Genomic DNA, 22,658 nt, shown 5'->3' with positions numbered 1-22,658 from the left:
CCCCTCCCCTCCTCAAACCACCCGAAATCTCCCACTCCGACGTGAGTGCATGAATATGCCACCTAGTGCTGGTCGTAGTAAACTTTGTAAACACAGACTAGAAAATCAGCTAAGCCTTTGATCAAAACTAGAAATGTTAGTACTCAATGTTATTTACTGCCTTCAAATTTGAGTAAAAAGGTGAAAACCGTGGATAAGTTTACAAATACTAAAAATTAACCTAAAGATTTTAAAGTTTCCACCAAAGCTGTTGGCTCCCAAACGTTAATTCAAGACTAGCCACCCTTATTTGTACAAGCTGCTAAAATGATAGATCTTCAGTTTCCTAGTGACTTATCTTATCAGGTATAATTTTCTATTTAACATTTTAGCACTGTTAAAATAACTATTTACTAATTTAATATTAAACATACTTTAAGATGAAGGAAGATTGTAATAAAAAGTCTGTAGTCTCTTTTAGTTTTTCATATAATTTGATAAGCACTAACAAATAATTAGATACATTGTCTGACTTCAACAATGCTAAAAATAACTCTCTCCTTTCCAAAACAAACGGCCGTTTGAGATTTTTCAAATAACGAACTAAATCCTGTACATTCTGCATGATTAACAAATTATAACGTTATTACAATATTTACCCTAGGTCGGCAGACGGCACTCTAGGCTGTCAGACGATGTTTCACGAGATTTTTTTAAATAAAAACGTTAGTTTTTTTAAAAATAGATGGCGATATAATCTACCCGTGATGCACTCGTATATTTCCTACGCGGTCGGGTGGGATGAAATTTTCGAATCCCATTTTCCATCCTCCCCCTGCAGTACAGAGAAAGCGTGTCGCTAAAAAAAGGGCTCGCTGATAATTTCGGTTCATGTATTTCTGGTGTAGGTTTAAGAATAAATATTAATTTATTAATCTATTACTACCTTGCGGAAATTACTGTTACACGCAGTGCATTTTACATATATCTAATATTTCAATGGGGAAATTAAAGGGATATTCCACCTACTTTTTAAGCCTATGTCAAATATTATTTAAATTTTAAATTTATATTTTAATATTTATTTTAATTTAATTTTCATTATTTATTTTAAAATAATATAATTTGCGAATTGTTTATCTTTATTTGCATAATTAAAATTAAATAGCACCTTCATCAGATTACCAAAGATTAATTTTCTGGACACCCGTGACCTTCGTGAAATCACGTGGGATTATATAATTTTTTATTTAATCTGGTCATTGATAGAAGGCGCTTTCCGCAGTTTTGACCTCACCACTGCTAGGTCTTGCTGGCTCAGCACACGCTCTCCGTGTAATCATGGACACTGTATCCATGGTGTAATTTTGTAAAATCCGGGGTCTATTTTATTTCATATGTCTATGTTCAGGTTTATTTCTTCCTTGAGTTGAGACATTTTATAGCCGGCATTTCTCACCATTATTTTCATACGGTCGTCTCTTTACTATTGAACTTACTGTTTTCTGATGTTCCTATGATGTATTTTACCGATCTACTAGCAACCATTTCATTCTAATTGTATTCGATTTCTCTATTTTCCATCCATTTTCGATAAGAATATAAAATGCAACTATTAAAACTGCTCCTAAGATACCAGGGGCGTGCCAACGTTTTTACGAGAGCGGGGACAAAACCATATTTTTTTTTTTGCTCGTTATGAGCCATTGTGACGGGTGGGACAATACAGTCCGCTCGTCCACTTGATTAATCAGGTGCGAGATATGTGTTACGGCAACGCCAACGGGGGGATAATTGGGGATAGGGTTGGGACACCCGTGGCGGAAGTATGACAACCACCCGTTGGGGGATTAGTGGTCGTCCTCACACGGCCTTCCACAAACTCTGCCTCCCGGACGCCTGGGATTACAGGAGTGAGCCACTACTCCCGGCACAAAACCATATTATAAGCACAACCTTGTTAAATAAGTTGCGTCCGAAAAAATGCCGAGATATAAAAAAAAACACAAAGGTGTCGCATGATTAGTCAATTACCTATCAGGTTGTCTAAAATTGCGACACCGTAAGAGTCCGTCAGTGGCAAATAAGTATAGGCTTAGAGCATAGGAAATATAGCGCCATCTGCATTAATATCCGTGAACTAAATATGTGAAGAAATAGCAGACAACTTTTCAATTTCTATGTTTATCGGTCAGTTGTTGCACAGAGAGGATTTTGAACGAGCAGGAAGCTTTCATATATTCAATTTAAAACTCGGCCGGTAGCCTGCTGTACTTATGACCAAAATCTAAACTACGCACAAAGCCTATACTGACTTGTGAGTGAAATACAATTCTGTGGAAAGTCTGCCTTGAGAAAAAGATAGAAGCGGGGGCATGTCACCTACGTGGTTGGCCCGCCCTTGGTAGATACTATATAGTACATTTATATAGCAAAAGGTTCATTATCTGCTTTATCTACGTTGCCTAAGCAAGACGTTTTGCATCAAATGAAAATTGTTCAGCTAAAGTGAACATATCACATGTACTCATATTTACACTTTCAATCATGTATTCTAAATTAAGGAAATGAGGGAGAGCAATTTAGTAAGAAAACAGCACGCGAAATTGATTCGCGACCGAAACGAGTCTAGGTGGCGCTGCAAGGTAACGCTTTTCGGTGGTAGCTCCTATTGGTCTAGCTATTGTCAAATTAGATCAAAATGGCTAAATATGGGCTCACAATTGCTCTTGAGTTACCATGGAGGAAACACAAAACCATGTAAAATTATAATAAAATGTAAATATAAGTGGTAAAGAAACTCGTGAAAACGTCCCAAGGCCTATATTACTTTTGGCTGAGAGCTGCACACGCTACGTGGCATTCCACGAACTCCGACGAATTTGAGCTAAATTATTTCTTACTTCGTAAAAATTCATTCGAGAGAAGAAAACGGAATCGGATACAAACACTGCATATGGTTGTTCATTTTGAAAAGAATCGGAAGAGAGTGCTAAATTTTGGAGACATTTTTTACTCGACGCTTCGGTAATACATCTTGGTATCCACACCTCTCACCTACGCACGGATACCAATTTTTTAACGTCTGAGGTGTTGAACTGTCCACATATCGTTTCCCCTAAGGTAAGCGCGTAAGGTATTATTCCTATATCTATTTCAAAGAATATCGAATATTTTTTTCATTAGAAACAGGTAAGAACATATGGCGCCACCAAATAAATGTTGAAGATTCCCTGTTTAAGCAAAGTTTTACGACATAGGCTTCGTGCGTAGTTTAAATTTTGATCACAAGTACCAATCGAGTTTTAAATTGAATATGTACAAGCTGTCTGCTCGTTTAAAATTATATCTGCACAACAGTTGAAAGTTTTAACCAAAAAACACAAAATTCAAAAGTCTGCTATTTTTTTCACATATTTAGTTGACGGATTTTAAGGCAGATGGCGCTATATTTCCTAAGCTCGAACCCGTAAGCGGATCTAAGCTTTCTCTAAAAGGGCTATTCCCAATTTAATGAGTCGTATTCCCTACTTCACTATAAAATTTGTGTTAGACGAATCTGCACCAGCTTGTGAAGCCACATGCTAGCCTTTTTGAATGTCTTATTTCTAAATTAATTGTCAGACTCGTCTTTTCAGGTAAGTTTTAGTTGTGTTTTATGCATGTTTTTGACATAAAAAAATTATGTTTAGTAGAGTATGAAGAGGCTACTGATTCACAGGCAAACAATTAAAGATAATTTTTCAGTAAAGAATGGATCGCGTTTCGCCAATTTTCTTTGTGTAAAAACGATTACCTCAGTCTATGAAATTTCCTGTAGGCGTTTTAAATTTTTTGTTAATTTAAAAAATAATTCGCGGAGTAATTTGTAGTACTCATTATTTCCCATTTATTTACCAAAAAGGATGTCACTAGACACCTCATTTAAAACAATTTTTGTTGTGTTTTCGTCACTCGTTTTTTTTAATATTAGATATGTTAGGCCTAAGGAACTAAAATTATTTCTCAATTGAGAAGAACTACTGTTGGACTGGAGAATGAAAAATGCATAGATATAGGAAACGTATATAAAAGTCTAGATAAAATATTTGAAAGGTAGTGAATACGGAGGTGACAGCTAGCAGAAACGCATAATTTCTGCAGGCTATCCTTATAAGGCGCTATCTATCGGTAAGAAAGCTCGTGCTATCGTCGCGAGAGCCATTGTCTCCTGCTTAAAAATGATACTAAAAGTCACCAACAGATGGTGTCTAAAGACTACGGCCTGCGGAAAGGTCAAGCACTTAGTACTAAAATGCTAAGAGAGCTCGCGCTCTTGGTCACGTACCTTCCTCGGTGTCTGATAGGTGTCAACTCCATATTTTATGTTAGGCCCCGGAATTTATCTAGACCTATATATACATTTCTTATATCTATGGAAAAATGTATAAAACGGCACCTACTAAAAGGCATACCGGCATGCTTGGCATACCAGTTAGCCAAGATAAAGAGCGTACTTCGCCAAAAGCATACCATCAAGAAGTCGCATTAGATTCATTTTATACGAGTCCCACCCAAATTTATCGTTAACTTTACTACGTTTTAATTTGATTTTTAGCATTTTAGAATAACCTTAATGAAATTATTTTCATTTTAACTCAATTCCACCCCTGCAAAATGAATCATACGCGACGTCTTGATTTTATGCCTTTTCATCTCGCAGGTTTGCTTTTTCCAGAATAGCTCCAAACGGCGTAGAAACGTTTACAATTATACGATATGTAACATAACTACTCATAAGTATGCCACTGTACCTTTATTCCATTCAAAAATGTTCACTAACGGTTTGTTTCACCACGAACCAGTATGTTCGTATGTTAGATTTTAACATTTTTATTCATTCTAGTAATTTTGGGAGTCACACTATTAACTACTAACACATGTGTTTAAAGGCCTAGGCTTTCTTCTGCCTGTTTTCCTTTAAGTTTACTTCCCGCCGCGCAAATATCCTAGTGGTAGGCCAACCGCAGAACACGTTGGCCTACCACCAGGATATTTGCGAGGCGGTAAACCTAAAGGAAAACAGGCAGAAGAAAACCTAGGCATTTAAGCCAATGGAAAACCTCTAAATTGAGAAGGAATTTTTCGTGTGGGAATTTTAGTCAGCTCAATGTACAATGTAGCTTTATTGAAATTTATCAACTAAATAATGAGTAGTTTAGAAAAATAAAAGGTTGGGGAAAATTATCAATACGGTTCAGTGATAGCTTTCCGAAAGTGGAACAAGTCGTCGAAGTGGGATATTCCAACAGCGTTATTAAAAAAACGTACCAAGCCTAGAAGAGTTAGGCCTAGGCTCCAAAGGATCTGCAAAGACTTCAAGCTTGTAGATGCCCCGAAAAGCTCAACCGGAATTTCAACTCCAATAAACCTGCTTCTTTTATTTGACAATGAAAATTTATTTTAGAACTTGAGTTTCCGAAAACTTCTTTAATTTGCATATTAGTTGCATTAGCAGCACTTGATAGTATATTGTAGTTCATTTTAGCTCCTGAGCCTTGATTGTTCAAACTGGTTTGTTTACTAAAATAATGGCCGTCGGTTTATCAGATGTAGAGCTAATTGTGCGAATGCATAATCGGCATTTGAGATTCGATGACGTCAAATATTACGTAAGGTACGAATGACGCAATATCTGTGAAACAAACAAAATTGGGTAGGACTCGGATAAAATGAATCTTAACGCGACTTCTTTTTGGTATGCTTTTGGAGAAGTACGCTCTTACCTTGGCTAACTGTTTTGCCAAGTATGCCGGTATGCCTCTTAGTAGGTGCCTTCGCGTATAAACGCGAAGAAATAAAAAAGACATAAGATTTGTGGAATTATTTAAATTTATTGGGGAAAATAATAGAGCTTCCAGGCGAATATAAAACTTAAGACCTATCGACCGAAGTACTGCGTTTAAACAAAACGAAAATAAGTTTCGGAATAGGAAACTCGTGACACTTAACGCTCAGTTTTACGTTCAATAATTGAATATTATTTGGATAAAGTGAATGTTATTTTTACTGTTGAAAGTATTGGAATTTCCATTATGCCTTGGCTGAAAATAGCGTTTTTTCGGGCACTGTTACCTGACAGTTTGTAAGACTAGTCAAATCTTCCAGATAGTTCTTAGTCCCTAGCCACATAATGATTTATATGCAACTTGGGCGAAACAGACTATCATCAAAAATTGACGACAGGATAATAAATGTCATACTTATCAAAGTTTCATAACACGTAACTAAAGCCGCGTTTACTCCATCGCATGAAATCAGTTTTCATTTCGAAGCTTATCTCAATTTAATTGGTCAAAACTGGCATTCAAACCGATTTAAACCGGGTTTTAAGTTATATTGCGACCGCTGCTTTAAAGTTATTTTACTTCTTTCAGAAAGTGAGGACGTCTGTCTAAAATTATGTCCTTTAATCGAAACTGCAATCTGGAACATCCGGACCAGAACAACTGGAACTCCGAAATTAACTATTACAACGAATCTAACGCGTGGCCCTTTTGCAACCGCCCTCAAGCGTATTCGCAAAATAACTATGACACCCATTTTTACAACCAAGAATTATCCGAATCTGCCGCTCCTAGATTTGGATGGACTTTCGGAGGACAGAACAACGGACCTTACTATCGAAACCCAGGTTTTTACAATGGGAACGTCGTTAATGACAACTTCGGCTACAGAGGCGGCTCTATCAGATTTAACAACGGAAACTACGCTCGTGCAAACGAGTACCCCTTCGTTGCTAAACCGGAATCGCTGTACACTAACTTTGTCATCGATAAAACCAGTACCCTTAACCAGCTAAACACCGAAGCGTCCAAACATAAAAATACTAATTTTGCGACTAAGAATCCAGTCGGTATGGAACCGTTTCAACTACCGAGTGATCACCCCTCAAATAACGCCAAAGGAACAGTCAATCTTGGTAATAGAAATGCGGCGGACCATGTTAGCTCATCCCCGAAACAAAACGACAAATTTATCATTGGGAAAGATGGTAATAGAACGGGTCCTTGGAAGTCGAAACGCTCGAGACCCAGAAAATCGTGGTCGAGTTTTGGACAAAGAGGCGGCTTCCATCGGTCCAAAAGAGGCTTTCAGAAGAATCGTCGCCACGGCGACAATAGCCGCTTTGTTTTCCATAAAAACGTTGAGAATAAACGTAAATACGGTTCGACGGAAATTGAGGTCAACAGCAATCGCGACAATGTAGCCGAAATGTCAGCGCTTTCGGCCTCGGAGAGTGGTGAGATAGTGTCCGAATGTTTCGAGACACATCCTTCCGCGAAATCATCCCCGCTTAATGATCGTCCATCCAAATGTCCCAAGAAAACTAAGAAGAAAGTACAAAAGTGGTTGATGAGTTCCAATTTCAGCGAAGCCTCGGTTGAAGACATCGTCGATCTGGGCGACGATGATCAGAAATATTTAATGATGGAAGACGCGTTGAATATTTCCGAGTTAGGAAAAAGCGAGGATTTGTCCGTGGATGATTTTCGCAGCCAGACGTTCAAGGACGAAGACGAAAGAACTCGGTCGGGTTCCTTGGTGGAACTATCATCCGATGGCTCTGATAAATCTATAAAAGCGATCGCCTCGGAAGAGGTGGACGTGATCGACGTGCTCTCGCAGAGTGACGACAGCACGGTACCCTATTCGACCTGTGGCGACGTGAAGGAAATAGATGTCGTCGTTGAAACGTCAACCAATTCTTCCGTCGTGGTTGGATATTTCGGGACTGATTTGGATATCATCCGTAACATTTCGGTGTTATTTTCTGCCGGGTTCGAACTGAATTGGAGTGACACCGCCTTAAGGTCACTTTCGCTTCATTCTGGTTTCGCTGCCGTATTTCGTTTCGGTTCGTTTCTTCATTCGGAAATTGCCTTTTTACCGTGTCACGTCACGTCATTTCCGCTCGTCTCACTACCTTCACCATTTAATGCCGTTACCGAAAAAATGTTCACAATCGTAACTCAAATCGCTTCGTTGCAATTTGGCCATTTTGGTTTAAAAATGGTGCAAGATCCCTACTCTCCAATTGAAAATTGGTACGATTCTAAACTAAACACGCAACGTAATGACACAACTTTACCAGGTATCATTTCAAAGCAACATGGGGCTAAATCGTCTGATGTCCCTCTCACCAAAAAACAATTCGATTATTTATCCCCCCAATCACAAACATTTTCCAGTAACGCAACCGTTGATACTATCATTCAAGCACATGGTTACCATTCAATTGACGACCAAAAATATAGGGCATCACTCTGCTATTCCCAACTCCCGTACGGCGTTATTCCCTTTCTTGAAGATGTGGATTTGGTACGTGAAAAAGCTACCTCTAACGAATTGGTACGTAAAAAAGCTACCTCTAACGAATTGGTACGTGAAAAAGGAACCTCTAACGATTTGGTACGTGAAAAAGAAACCACTAACGATTTGGTACGTGAAAAAGAAACCACTAACGATTTCGCATCTGAAACGGAAATCATGAGAGATTGCCCCGGTGAAACACAAAGCAATAAAGATTACGCGGACCAAAATGGAACAAGAAATGGCAAGGCAACAGACACCAAAACCCCTAACGTTTGCGCAGCAAACACAGTAACCCTTAACGATTGCGCAGTAGACACAGAAACCCTTAACGATTACGCCACAGACTCAGACCCCGGTAACGACTGCGCAGTAACCACCGAAACCTATAACGATTACGAAACTGAAAAAGAAACTTGGTGTGATTACGCTGCCCACATTGACGAACTGACCGCTTACGAAAAAACGAATGTCGAAGTCGGGGTTCCTGAAGAACACGATGGGAGTTTCTTAAATAAGGAAGGGACGCGGCGCTGTCTCTTTCACCGAGAAAACTCTTCTGAACATGTCGGTGACAGTCATGAAGAAACAGTCTGTTTCGAGGTAATTCTTAGTGCTGTACCCAAAGAAAACGTTGGTGGTGAATGTTCTTACTACCACAAACCTTATACCGACTTCGATATGGCTCATTGCTCTGCCGACATCATTACCACAACGAAGGCTTGCGACGGTACTATCACTTCTGGAAAAGTCTTTGATGACAGACTTTCGGAGGACAAGTCTACACGTAGTAACTACGCCATTTCCGAAGAACTACCAGCAGGAAATGGACAACTCGAAAACCAACCATTTATACGTAGAACACCTCCAGTTCGTATTTCTCATTTGAGAAAAACTAAAGATCCTGGGTCTTCAATACCTAGAACTAAAATGAAGAAAGAAGCGTCGATGGCAAAGGACTCTCGATCTCTGAAGAAACCCTCACCTTCCAGAGATAAAAACAATACTGATAAGTACAAACAGCCACATCCCCAAAAGACACACGTGGATCAAATTATTCATAGTGTACTAGATAAACTCTTTCCAAGCAAACTTCAAGGTGAAACGAACGAAAACGCTGATGACACGAAACCGGAGGTTGTATCAACAAGGTAAGAAACCTCTATTGTATGCGCAAGATACCCTTTGACATATTGTACAACAACAAAAAACGTCATCAATAATTTTCGCCACTGTATAGGGGAAAGGTGTGCTTTTTAAGGTTTAAGTCGAGAATTTTCCTCGTGGGGTTAGGCTTTTCGATGCTTTAGGATGTCATAAATCTAAATTTGCTCAAAACCGCAGCCATTCTTAAAAATGGGAAGAGTATCACAACTGGTGGCGTTTTCTTAGTCTTTTCCGCAGTTCTAAAGACAAGAGGGGTAACACAAGTGCGCTTTTATTAGTGACTGTTGCAGACTATACGGATAATGCCTATTCATAAATTTAACTGGCTGGCTCTTAAATTACTCTTAAAGTTGTAACAGCATGGTACGATTTCAGTTCTCTAAAACAAAAGACTTTCTGAAAACCAGTAATTTCACTCTCACTCGCTAGAGGCGTTGCGGTTTTTTGCCATAAAACGTTATCTATTAATAGTATTTGTGTTATAGGATAATATTGTTTTCGTGGTAATTTCAGTTCTATTCCGCATCCGAATAAAGTCACGGACAAGAGTGATTTCCCGCGCCCTCATATTATTTCGACTGGGAATCGAAAAAGGGGGAACTTGACCCCGAGGAAACGTCGCTGGGACGTGACGGAAAGGATTGAACCCGTGAAAAATAGGAAGGCAACTCCGAAAAAACCTTCTCGCTGGGACGAAACCGAAAGCCGACTCCCGCGAAAGAAACGAACGCTTTTGCCAACGCCAACCCTTACTCCTCACGATATGCGCGGACAAACTTTATTCTACGCGTTTGGAAATGCGGAAAAGAGTACGCTAGAAATGCATACTTTACTAAAGAAAAAGAGACCAATGGTCAGTGTTGCTGATCATCAAAAACACGCTCGCCGTAATAGCAAATCCGACGACTACGATTTCATTGAAGTGGCTCCGGATCTGTTCATATCGTGCCAATGTAAAATATCCGGTAATTGCCATTGCCCTCGTAGACTGGCTGAGAAATCATCCACCAATTCTGGCGCGCAGGCTGTAATAGGCAAAGTAGAGACTACTGATGTATTTCTCAATGATAGTGAACAGCGGGATCAGTATAAAGTAAATGACCAAGAAGAAACTTTCTCCGAATGTCCTTTAGATGCAATGCCAAACCAGTGCGATGAAATGTATCGCGTTCATTATAGACGACGTTCCGACAGCCTCTCTGTTGAGAACGTGACGAATACTCCACCTATTCAGTTTTGGGAAGTACAAAACGTTATGGGCGGCGCATTGTTTGGGGAGAGAGGTAATAATAACTCCACGCGTGCCACTCAAAACGTTCATCCTGGCACAAGTGATCATTACGATATTAATTTAAGTAATATGCCATTAACCGCTTATACCAATACAAGCCAAGGTGATGAGCTTTTGGATCATAAAACCAGCGATAATTTGAACATTCTATTACCGGATGAAAGCGTTACCCAATATTTACCTACTAATATATCTAGACAATCGCCAAATGACAGCGAATTTCGAACTGAGAAGTCGGCTCCGGTTGAACGATACAGCAAAAATAATGACACTATTAAATGTCCTCAGAAACGTAAGAGACGTAAATTCGACCCTTCTGATTCGAGTCATTCTCAATCGCGCTCTACTAGCAGCCATAAAATGGATTTGACATATCACTGTAACGTCGCGAGCGAACCGGTTACGCATAGTAGTCAAACTTACAGTAGCTGGGTTTCGCAAAGTTTACCCACTACCGAATTGAGCGAAGAACATCGCTTTCGTCCGTCGGCTTCAGTAGATAATGAAGAGTTGAAAGAATTGAAAGTATTTCACGAAAAATACGCTCCTTTGAGCGCAAGTGCGCGCGCGTATCAACCGTATTGCTCTACCGATCATGGCAATGAATCGAAACTATTCTCTGATCTGAATGATAATATAAGTATTATCGACAGCGGGGATAATATCAATTCTCTATTTAAGGGAAGTCCAACTGTCGGAAACGTGCTTGGTGCGAGCGATACGTTGCTGTCTCCTAATCCAAATACCAGTGGTATTAACTTTTCCCCTATTTTTAACTGCCCAACGATTTATTCATATCCGCAAAATATGGCAAGTAATTTTTTACCTTTGACGCCAACTGTATTGTCGCCACCCGTGGTATGTAGCACGAATCAGGGTTTCGTATTTCCACCATGCCCCGCTTCGGCGGATCAGGACACGAACTATCCATGGGTTGATACTTCGTATTCGGGTCACATTCTGCCTTATTCCTCGCCGAATGAAGTGCTAATGGACACCGATCACGAAACTGAAATGGAGGAAGAAGGCGGCCATGCAATCGCGTTGAACGAGGAGCAAGGATCTGAAGCACAAACGGCATCCTTGTACGAAAATGTTACGAGAGATCCCAGATTGAGGAAAAGACCTAGAAGCGCCTCTGAATCGAATGATTCTCTAGAGAGAGAGATAATTACACCCGTCAAGAAGGAACGCAAAACCTCCATAATTGAGGAGCCTCAGAACTATATTTCGTGGAAGACTCCCAAGAAAGTTAGTGGAATAAGGAAGCCAATATATAAGCGCCCAAAGAAAATAAGAATCCCTGGTAAGTTTTTAATTTGAAGTATACATGTTAACACCCTTGGAAGCATCCATTATTGCCGACAGAAGGTTTTTTTCGGAACTATTAACATACTTTCCCGAATGAAAAACCCGAAAAGTCGGCACTATACCTAAAAGCGTATGGAACATAATCACTCATAATTATGCCACTATATACCATATCAATAGGAAAACTTCAATGATAACATATGTGGACTGGAAATTTTTTAAAATGGTTGTATTCATTGTACCTTATACATAAAGGAAATTTACGTCACATCTGTTGAACAAGGTTTCTTTGAGCAGAATACCATTGGGGTTTACTTCTGAGTGATCATGTTACATATGGTAACATCAAAAAATTTCAGATCATTACTTTTAAAGGTCTCAACTTTTACTTTTTGTTGCTCTTCCAAACGAATATGTAGTTTATTTACCAATATCCTTGGACGCCATAATTTTATTATAATAACGTGATGTACCCTTACAGCTCAGAATTCCTTTTAAGTTATTAGAGCACTCATTCCGGTTCAATAGAATTAATTAACTTGCATTGTTTAAGGATATATTTGCAACTCTAAAGATTGAGACAATAGCAATATGTAGGTATTACTAAGCGACTAAAACTAAAACAATTAAATAAGTGACTTTCAATCCTTATAATAAATATTAGTAACAAAAATTAGTAATATTTTTGATGAATTATCCACGACGAAAAATGAAAAGTTTAAACTCTTTGTAGGCTCTTCGGTAGTAGTGGAAGACCCTAGACTGAATTTCATCAAATCTAATCAATCCAGAAACGGTCCAGACGAATCTTTTTTATCGAAATGTCAAAAATCATCACCCGACCAAAGCGGCTTTAGGGTTTCCCAGAAATTATCCGGCCAAGACGCGCTGATAGAAATCGCCGTACAAACCGCGAAACAATGGGAATTGGACAAAGCCAAAAAATGCTACAATGATTTCAAGCACAAGCCTAGAGCCCACAAACTGACGTTACCCGAGGCACTCGATCCGGTCGTTCGCTTAGAAACAATGGATAAATCTTTCATTTCGAAATTAACTAAAGATGGTAATTCCAGCAAGAAACGGAAATATCGGCAATCTCCGAAAGATAATTCATTGAAGTCGCAACCGTCGTTATCCAAATCTCTGAACAAAAAGTCGAACTCTAGAAGAATCAACTCAAACACGAAGGATGCTAAAATGCCACTGTTAAGTACATCCCAGAGTCACACCTCACAAAAAGTCATTTCAAGTAAAGGAACTATGAAAAATAGTGATAATTCCTATTCGAAGTCTCGCTGTGATTGCGCGCATAACTCGGCAATTGATTACACCCTAGACCCAAATGAAAGAAGTCCATTATCAAATGCCATTCTTAAAATCAACACACTCAATAACGGGAACCCTGTTTCATCTGCAACTTGTGCTAGAATAAAACCTTTCGTTCAACATATCGTTCACGATAAATCTGATAAAGGTAATGTCAATCAAAACAGCGAAATTACTGTTAGTCGTAACCATAAAGTTATCACTTTTACCGGTGATTGTAACGATCCCGTTGCAGAATTTACCGGTGGTTGTAACGATCCCGTTGCAGAATTTACCGGTGGTTGTAACGATCCCGTTGCAGAATTTACCGGTGGTTGTAACGATCCCGTTGCAGAATTTACCGGTGATTGTAACGATCCCGTTGCAGAATTTACCGGTGATTGTAACGATCCCGTTGCAGAATTTACCGGTGATTGTAACAATCAAGTTCCATTATTTACAAACAGCTCTAACTATCAGGTTGACAGATGTACCAGTAGTTGTAACGACCAAAGTCCGGAACGCATTTTAAAAGCTGAAGAATTCAAGTCCTATTTGGATTCCAAATGCCGAATCGACCCCGATTTAGAGGAGAATCGGGAACTACTGTACCAGAAAGCGAAACTGCGAGGAATGAAAGCCAGGTTGTTCTTCTTGCAAGAGAAACGGGACACAGACGAGCGAACTCTGAAACTGAAACATCTGCAGATCGAAGCCATGGAGAAGTTGATCGAGTCGTCGGAATATGAGTTCAAGATCCGACATGAGCGCAAGAAAAAAGAAACGTCGAACGCGAACGCGAAACATTCATTCAACGAGGAACTGTTGACTCGTGTTTCAAGTGAGAGTAACCACTTGTTCGAACTCTTGAAGCAATGCAATAACTGGAACTCATTATCCATCGTGCAACTAGTCAAGTTCCGCGACAGTATTCTGGCCTTACGCAAGGACACGGTCACGCTGACCAACGATGCCGCTAAAAACCTGCGTGTAAACAGACATTTCGTTTTGCAAGTGTTGGGCGCCATTGCGAAAACTTCGGAATTTTTCCTTGGTCAAATAGAAGCAGCTTTGTTTCAAGATTCTCCGAAGAAAAAGGTAAGCTTAGCGTCATATTTTCTTTATACTAATACACCGCGTAGGAGGGAACAAAAAATATATAATATTTAAAACCTATAAAGCCATGGTCACACTAGAGCTTAAAAGTTAGTTTCGGCTGCTACTCGAATGACTCCCAAAATAAAATCTTAACAAGCTAGTCAAGCCACAATGGGTCTTGAATTTGGGTCCCTCATTTAGTATTGCGCTATAGCAGCCTTTAATTATTTTCTATAAATACCAATAGAAGGAAGCAAATGCTATATAGTAAGGTATTTTTAACGTGTTCTTTCTTTTTCTGAAAGAGCCAAGACTTGCTTTAAAACCAGTTCAAGTCGGTTTGAATGCCAGTTTTGACGAACGAAATTGAGAGAACATCGCCATTGCAATTAGTTTAAAGTAGTGTGAAACCTTGGACCAAAAAACAAATGGACCCCAATTATAAGCAAAAACCCCATACTTGCGCTCCTACCGAGATAATCGTGAAATGTTTTCACCGAACCATAAAATACGTGTGAAAAAAGTTAGCTGACTAGCTAAAGATACCGAAACTCTGGTACTGTAGAGGACAACTGTTAGTATTTGTACTATTGAGGATGCCTGATGGTATATGTACTGTTGAGCACGCCTGATGGTATTTGTATTGTTGAGCACGCCTGAGGGTGAGACCGTCTATAGTAGGGTACTATACTACCCATGCTGGATTTGTCACCTGTCCGGGTTTGTGGACGCCGGCGTAGGCATTATGATGAGACTACCGGTGTAGTAGTTTTTTTGATTCGCTTGGAGTACCGGTATATAAATTTCTTACCCAATGATGGTATTTGTACTATTGAAGACACCTGGTGGTAATTGTACTGTTGAGAATAACTGATGGTATTTGCACTGTTGAGGCCTCATGTATGTACTTGTATTCCTTAGGACTCATGTAGGTACTTGTACCAAGCACTATCATCTGTATTCAAAGCACCATAACTTGGTCTTAAACTAATCAGGTACCACTTCGTGTTCTCAGCACTAACCTTTACCACTACCGGTCCTCATCGAAAAGTGTTTACAACATTAAGGTTTTTTCGGTCTGCAGCAGTGGCATGCCGCTTCAATTTTTTCAAATTTCAGTTATAAACATGATTTTTCAGTAGTTAGAACCGCGTTAAGTGGATTTACTCCGTGGTGTAGTATCTCGTGCATTGAGCGCATGACTCCAAAGCTCGTGAGCGAAATCATGATGAAAAAGCTTATTCCAGCCGAGGTGCTGTTCATTCTTAGCTTAAGGAAACAGACGGACAATTATCAAAAATAAATAACAATATAATAAAAATAATTTTTTAGAATAGAACTCATAAACAAATGTTCCCTTTGGCAGAGAAATGCCTTAATAAAGCATTTTATTTTTGAGTAAAAATTAACTCTAAATTAAATACTTTTTAAGCTAAATCAACATTATATTCGGTGCTATAGTACATTTGTATTAACAATATTAAACGAAAGGTCACAAAGACTCCAAATTTACCCAAAACTTTTGGTTTCGTTGATAAGCCATATTAAACATTTAGCTGAAACTAAATTACGAAAACAGTTTTTTTCAAGGGCGTAACGGAAGTTGCCAACTTTTTAAAAACACGTAGCATTACAGTTTACGAACGTAAATTTTTAACACCTAATAAAATTAAATCTTTAAAATAATATAAAACTAAAAGTAGCATGTTATCAATTTTTATTTCATTTCTCTTTTTGTAATTGATCACAGCACGGTCACTTCAAGACAACTAATATACAAAATACACATTCATATTTTAGACTATTAAAAAGATTGAAGAAATTATTTACCAAGAATCGTTATGGTGGATTACGTATTTCCTTTTTTTTTGTCACTAGTAGCGATAGCAAGCTCGCTTTTGTGAGAAAACGTGTATGTAGTAGACGATTTAGTGTGCACATTTCATGCCACCGGATCATCATTGCACAGTTCACCAACCCTAATTTTTGATGCTACTTCAGTTAATGGATAAAATGATTTTAAATCATCGAGCTTAGCTTTTAATTCCTTGTCATTACTTTCCATTTGGTTGACCAACACACCCACGGAAAAATTCTTGTTCCCACTCATACGTAACATATGGTCAATGCTGCTGGAGAGATTTTTGATTTCGCTGTCATAAAGAAGGGGAAAAAGGTTTTGCTCATTCTTAGAAAATATCTTATCTTTATTTAATATTCTTTGAAGACGGAAATCAGCTTCAGACAACTGAGCAAATGGTCGTTCAGAATATTTCCGGTAATCACCACTTGGAAAAAGATCGGGGAAGGCACATTAAATCGAGGTCTTTATTCCAAACGACGACGCGCTTCGCTACGTCACTTGCTATAATAATATTGTAACTGAAAATGAATTAAAATAAAATTATTTTTATGTAAATTTAAAAAATTTAAAACAAAAAATAATTATTATTTAAATTTAGAAATCTTAGAAGAAAAAATAATTTTATATAAATTTAAAAAAATTTGGGGAGAAAAACTGAATAGGTGGGGTGGTGGAGTGGTTAGCACTTTCGCCTCGCAGCAAGAGGAGCCGGGTTCGATCCCAGCTTGTGGCACTGGGTGTAAACTCGGAAGTTCGGAACAACTCCTTCTGCGTTGAGTTTACAAGTTCTCTCCCCACTGGTTTAAGGGGTTTCCCCGAGATCTTCGGTTTCCCATTCCATAAAAACTTGTTAAGATTAACGGTAATAGTTATTGTTGGCTCGCGTGGCTTACAGGGCTTGCCACCACCCTCCTACGCATTGTAACCCGGCCACCTGAGTTAAAGCCTTAAAATTTGCTCGATGACTTAGGCCTAGCTGATTATTATTATTATTATTATTAATATATTGATTATATTATTTTTATTTAATTTAAGATTAGTTTTGCCTGACGACGACGCCAGTTGTAGCACCGAAACGGCCGTAGCATAGCTTTTTAATAAAGTTTTATTGTACAACAGTGGTTCTCTGAACATTCTTTATACAGGGTCTTTTTTTTTGCTCGGAAAAGTGTTTTTTTTTCAAAAACTATTTATAGTACCGATTTCAAATTTGGAAGGTCAATTCTCTATACCGGGGGACATCAGTTTGAGAAATTTGAGCGTTTTCGGTAATGTTTTTCACCAATTTTGAAAAATTATTTTTCGACCACTAGGTGCGAGATAAAAAAATTTCTATTATAAAGTTGTAGGCCGTCATCGAAAACCCTTAAAAATTGTTCACTCGACGAAAAACAATTTATTTATCAGTGAAAATTCGAGCTTGAAAAATTTACAAGTTGGTGAAGCCAAATTACGATTGTTTGAAACGATAATTGAAACCGAATTACCTAATCCAGTTGAAACTTTGGTTACAAAAACGACCGGATTTAAAAAACACGAGGCTATAGGTCAATCCTAAACATGCATTGGGTATTTAAAGGAAAACTTTGGGAGATTATTATCAGTGTTTGATAATATTTCGAACAATGCCTCGTTATTCAGTAGCTGAGCGTACCGAGATAGTTGCCATTTACTATGGAGAAGCAGCGCAAAACCTTAGAAGAGTGACTGAAATCTTCGCAGAAAGACATCCAAATGGAGCACCATCTGTAAATACAGTAAGACGAGCAATTCACGATTTCAATCAATTTGGTAACTTGCAACCTAGGTTTCGCGGATTGGGTCAACCGGATTTAGACTTCGAGAACAATGTACTCGCGTACTTTGTGGCATATCCTCGTCACAGTTGCGCTAACGCCGCTGCTGATTTGGGTTGTTCTGCAAATCGTGTGTGGAAATTTTTTTTGTAAGAATCGCTATCACCCATACAGAGCTACGCTCCACCAAGGACTAATTGACGGAGACCATCAAAGACGTTATGAATTTAGCAACTGGTTACTAAATGCTGTCCAAGAAGATAGACAATTTTTGCGCCATGTTTTGTTCTCCGACGAAGCGTCATTTTCTAGAGATGGGCCCTTTAATCATCAAAACAGCCATCTTTGGTCTGACATCAACCCACATTGGGGTTTTGAATATCATCACCAGGTTCAATTTGAACGGGTCAATGTTTGGGTTGGACTTGTTGGAAACCGTTTGATTGGTCCCTTTTTCCTGCCGACGAACCTCAACGGCCAAAGGTATTTACATTTTCTACAGAACGAACTGAGTGACGCAATCGACGACCTTCCATTGGCTGAAAGACGTCAGTTGTGGTTTCAGCAAGATGGCGCCCCTCCGCCTTTTTCCCGGCAAGTAACTGAGCACCTCAACAACGAGTTTCCTGAAAGGTGGATAGGGAGAAATGGTCCAGTGCATTGGCCAGCAAGGTCACCTGACCTAACACCGCTGGATTATTTTCTCTGGGGATTCGTTAAAGCAAAGGTATACGCCACGCCCATTGAAACTAGGGAGGAACTCATTAGACGAATAATCAGTGCTTGCCGAGACGTCACACCAGAAATGGTAGAGAAAGCGTTTGAGAACTTAATTGTCCGCGCACAAACCTGTGTTGCAGCCAATGGTGATATTATTGAAAATGTTTTGTAAAAAATTTATGTGAATAAAATATCTGCATTTAAAAACCAAACGTGTACATTGTTTCAAATGTGAAAACTCTACTACGTTTGTATTAGACTTGTTCCCTTTTCAATTATCGTTTCAAACAATCGTAATTTGGCTTCACCAACTTGTAAATTTTTCAAGCTCGAATTTTCACTGATAAATAAGTTGTTTTTCGTCGAGTGAACAATTTTTAAGGGTTTTCGATGACGGCCTACAACTTTATAATAGAAATTTTTTATCTCGCACCTAGTGGTCGAAAAATAATTTTTCAAAATTGGTGAAAAACATTACCGAAAACGCTCAAATTTCTCAAACTGATGTCCCCCGGTATAGAGAATTGACCTTCCAAATTTGAAATCGGTACTATAAATAGTTTTTGAAAAAAAAACACTTTTCCGAGCAAAAAAAAAGACCCTGTATAGTTAAGATTACAACTGTTAGTTTTAAATTCAACAATAATAATAATTCAATTTTATAAATTACACTGTATTATTATATTCTTTTTAATGTCTATTTTTCTTTACATGACGAGGCTCGAACATTTAATACATAGGTTGAAGACTTTGCAATCAACGACCGTAACCCCTTGGCCGCGCTTGCCTATCTCGTTAGCGGTGATTATTTCTTTTACCATAACTATATATTTGTCCAAGGCTTAACTGAATACGAGCTTGTGCATCAATAACGGCCATTTTATTTTTCGCGATGGCGCAAAGACACCGTATAATCAAAGAGTATAAAAACTACGTAACCTAGAGATATAATGACGGTCGAAAGCAGTAAAGGAAGTTGTAGCAACCGGGGGGGAAGGCACTCAGTGAATTTGCACTTCAAATTTCGGTACCGCAACGCCACTACGGCAGTATTTAGTACAATAAATAATAAAACCGGGGAAAAATGGCAGTTACGGTGTTGCGGAGGTGCTAAATTTGGCATTTTGGATATTTAATTGTCTAATATCTGTCAATTCAAAAAAGTGACAGTAATTGGTTACTGTTTCGTGATTTTTTTAGTTAGAATTTGTGGATTCGTTGTTTCGGTGTTTATTTTCAAAAAGTGAAGAATAAGGCGTTTGTTCTCTAACGTTGCCAAGTCCTAAAGGTAACCAATTCCTTAAGGAATTTTTTGAACTAAATAAAAATGATTGCCACTTAAAACTGCCGTAGTGGCGCTGCGGTACCGAAATTTGAAGTGTAAATTCACTGAGTGACTTCCCCCCCCCGGTTGCTACAACTTCCTTTACTGCTTTCGACCGTCATTATATCTCTAGGTTACGTAGTTTTTATACTCTTTGGTATAATAAGAGGTCTGTTCAATAATGATAACATAGTAGCGCTATCGCCATCTGGTTCTAATAATACACAATAATTTTCTTTAAAATTAATTTAAAATACCTTAAATTCATTAAAAATTAATTTAAAATATCTTAAATTCATTAAAAATTAATTTAAAATATCTTAAATTTATTAAAAATTAATAAAATGTCCTTAGACAATTCAATAAAGAACGTTGGTTTAAAATTTGAAGCTTAATTGACCAACTGTTTTTCCTCTAGCCCCGGGCTAAATAATTTAACGTTAAATGACGTCACAGAGCTCTTTACTCTCCAAAATCTCGCCCCAAAAATTTTAATTTTCTCCCATAGCGTGAAGGACTCTATCTAATGTTAAAAATCTTGTTAGCTATATATACACAAGTACGACCGTTCATGTGTATAATACTGTATGTTTTCCTCTTTATATTGCGTTAAATTAACAAATAACACTCACTGAATTGTAGACTGAAAATTACTTAATAATTTTTTTTCTTAACTCGTTTTATGTCAAGTTTATCAGTTTCAACCTAATCGCCTCGTCATTCGGCCAACAAATAAAAGCCGAGATAAGATTTGTTTTTCGAATTTAAAGCCCCGTTTAAGCTTTCAATTGTACCGGTAACGAAAGATATTTCTAATTCCAGGTTCGTAAGGATAGTATAAAACCAAAAACAGAATACGTTGAGGTTAAACCTGATATCGTCACGCTGGTCTCTGATGAAGAAGAACTGAAAGAACGCGTCCCAGATGCCAATGACGAGGCGGAAAAGGCGAAAGAACGCAAATACGAGTACGAAAATCCAGATGGGGGATTTAAGAATTTACATATTCCAACCACCGTTAACGTCATCAAACAGTCGCTATCTCCGAGAGCCCCTCGGTACGATGGGAACCTCGGACTCGCGGCCATCGTCAAGGAAGAACCTCCGGGGGACTTTCCTCGTAACCTACGACAAGACGTCTCAGGGGCGAAAGGAGCTGACGATAACGCGGAACCTTTGAGATCCATTAAAGAAGAAGAATTATCGGACTCTGACGAGGAATGGGGAGCTCGCAAGACGAAGAGGACCACACTTCGACGAGATGGACACGCTTCTGGCGCCAATTTAGCCGCCATTATCCAGAAGATGAAAAAGAACGGAACCTTGGACAAAATTCTCGGGACTGACACTTCACGAATCAACAGTAGCTTCATTCAGTAGTCCACAAAAATCAATACAAATAGTGATATTTTTTCAGTTACAGAAAGTTACTGGCCTGATATAATTTTTTCATTTTTGTTTCCGTTCACAGTATTTAAACGGAATATTATCAGATCATTAGAATACGCCTTTGTAAGTTCGTATGAAATATTAAAGTATTTTTTTACTGCTGTTTAGTTAATGTCAACTCTTCAAGCATACGAAGACTACAAGAAATGAGCAAGGGCGTACTGTATCGCAGGCCTGCGGTACAAATATATGTGTTAATATACTAGGGATAAAGTATTTGATCTGTAGTATTTTTGTCGCCCTTAAATTAGTTCCAATATTGGCCGCTTCCTCCTATGGTATTGGTCAGTTTCGGCGGTGAAAGTTTTACTCCATTTAACAGATATTGGTTTCCTGTGTTTAATTTTGAACGTTTTTTAATGTTCCAAAGCGAAAAGAATAAAGAACCACAACTCTCATTTCCTTAAAATGAAAAGTTCAAATTCAATTGTCTGCCGGTGACTTACTGGTAATTGAGATATTTTATTGATAAAATATCTCCAACTAAAATATACCTACTACGTGGTATAGTCATAGTTTTTCTTTTCTTTATTTTTGTTATTTATAAATTCAGTGTAGCGGTAATCTAAACTTAAATATAAATTAATCTTAATGAAATTTAATTAAATGAAAAATTAAATTTTATGTACTTTGTTCTAAATTGACATTGCTAGATAGCTTTTGTACATTTTCTTAAATACTCTGTAATATAATATTTGATTCGCGATTTAAATCAAATTGATTTAAAATAGAGAACCCCGCATATAGTAATTACAGTACATTTGTAACACTGGCGATAACCAATCGATCTGTGATTTCGATGCTCGTAATAGTATGAAATAATTTTAGTTGCAAAACTGTGAAATCTTTAATCGACGTATCCAAACATTCGTACATACTCAAATAATCTGAAAAAAAACCGAATTGACAACATACGATCGTGTTAGATCCTAAATAATGTACTGGTTTTCAGTCGTATTTTTCACAAAAAGGTCTTTGGAATATAGAGAGGAAAGAGGA

At 38.2% G+C, this 22,658-nt stretch overlaps 1 protein-coding gene across 1 annotated transcript; it reads left to right on the top strand.

Annotated features, from left to right (window-relative positions):
- The first annotated feature begins 6,401 nt into the window (after window positions 1-6,401).
- Window positions 6,402-21,851, top strand: LOC149946583 (uncharacterized). The gene is made up of 6 exons (XM_090171762.1): window positions 6,402-8,285; window positions 8,358-9,482; window positions 10,012-12,095; window positions 12,834-13,577; window positions 13,830-14,506; window positions 21,033-21,851. The coding sequence occupies exons 1-6, from the start codon at window positions 6,421-6,423 to the stop codon at window positions 21,588-21,590; spliced, it is 7,053 nt and encodes a 2,350-aa protein (XP_090027888.1). The 5' UTR covers window positions 6,402-6,420; the 3' UTR covers window positions 21,591-21,851.
- Window positions 21,852-22,658: the final 807 nt, after the last annotated feature.

Source organism: Leiobunum rupestre, chromosome 4, assembly GCF_980474605.1.
Source record: "Leiobunum rupestre chromosome 4, qqLeiRupe1.1.hap1, whole genome shotgun sequence".
NCBI lineage: Eukaryota > Metazoa > Arthropoda > Arachnida > Opiliones > Sclerosomatidae > Leiobunum > Leiobunum rupestre.
This window is presented reverse-complemented; position numbering and strand designations above follow the sequence as displayed.

What these genes read in the sequence shown, in the direction of transcription:
- LOC149946583 (XM_090171762.1), top strand. Translation starts at nt 6,421, where the DNA reads ATGTCCTTTAATCGAAACTGCAATCTGGAACATCCGGACCAGAACAAC. An exon ending in CAAAAATATAGGGCATCACT is followed by an intron (nt 8,286 to 8,357) that starts CTGCTATTCCCA and finishes TGAAAAAGCTAC; the next exon opens with CTCTAACGAATTGGTACGTA. An exon ending in AAAGAAAATAAGAATCCCTG is followed by an intron (nt 12,096 to 12,833) that starts GTAAGTTTTTAA and finishes AACTCTTTGTAG; the next exon opens with GCTCTTCGGTAGTAGTGGAA.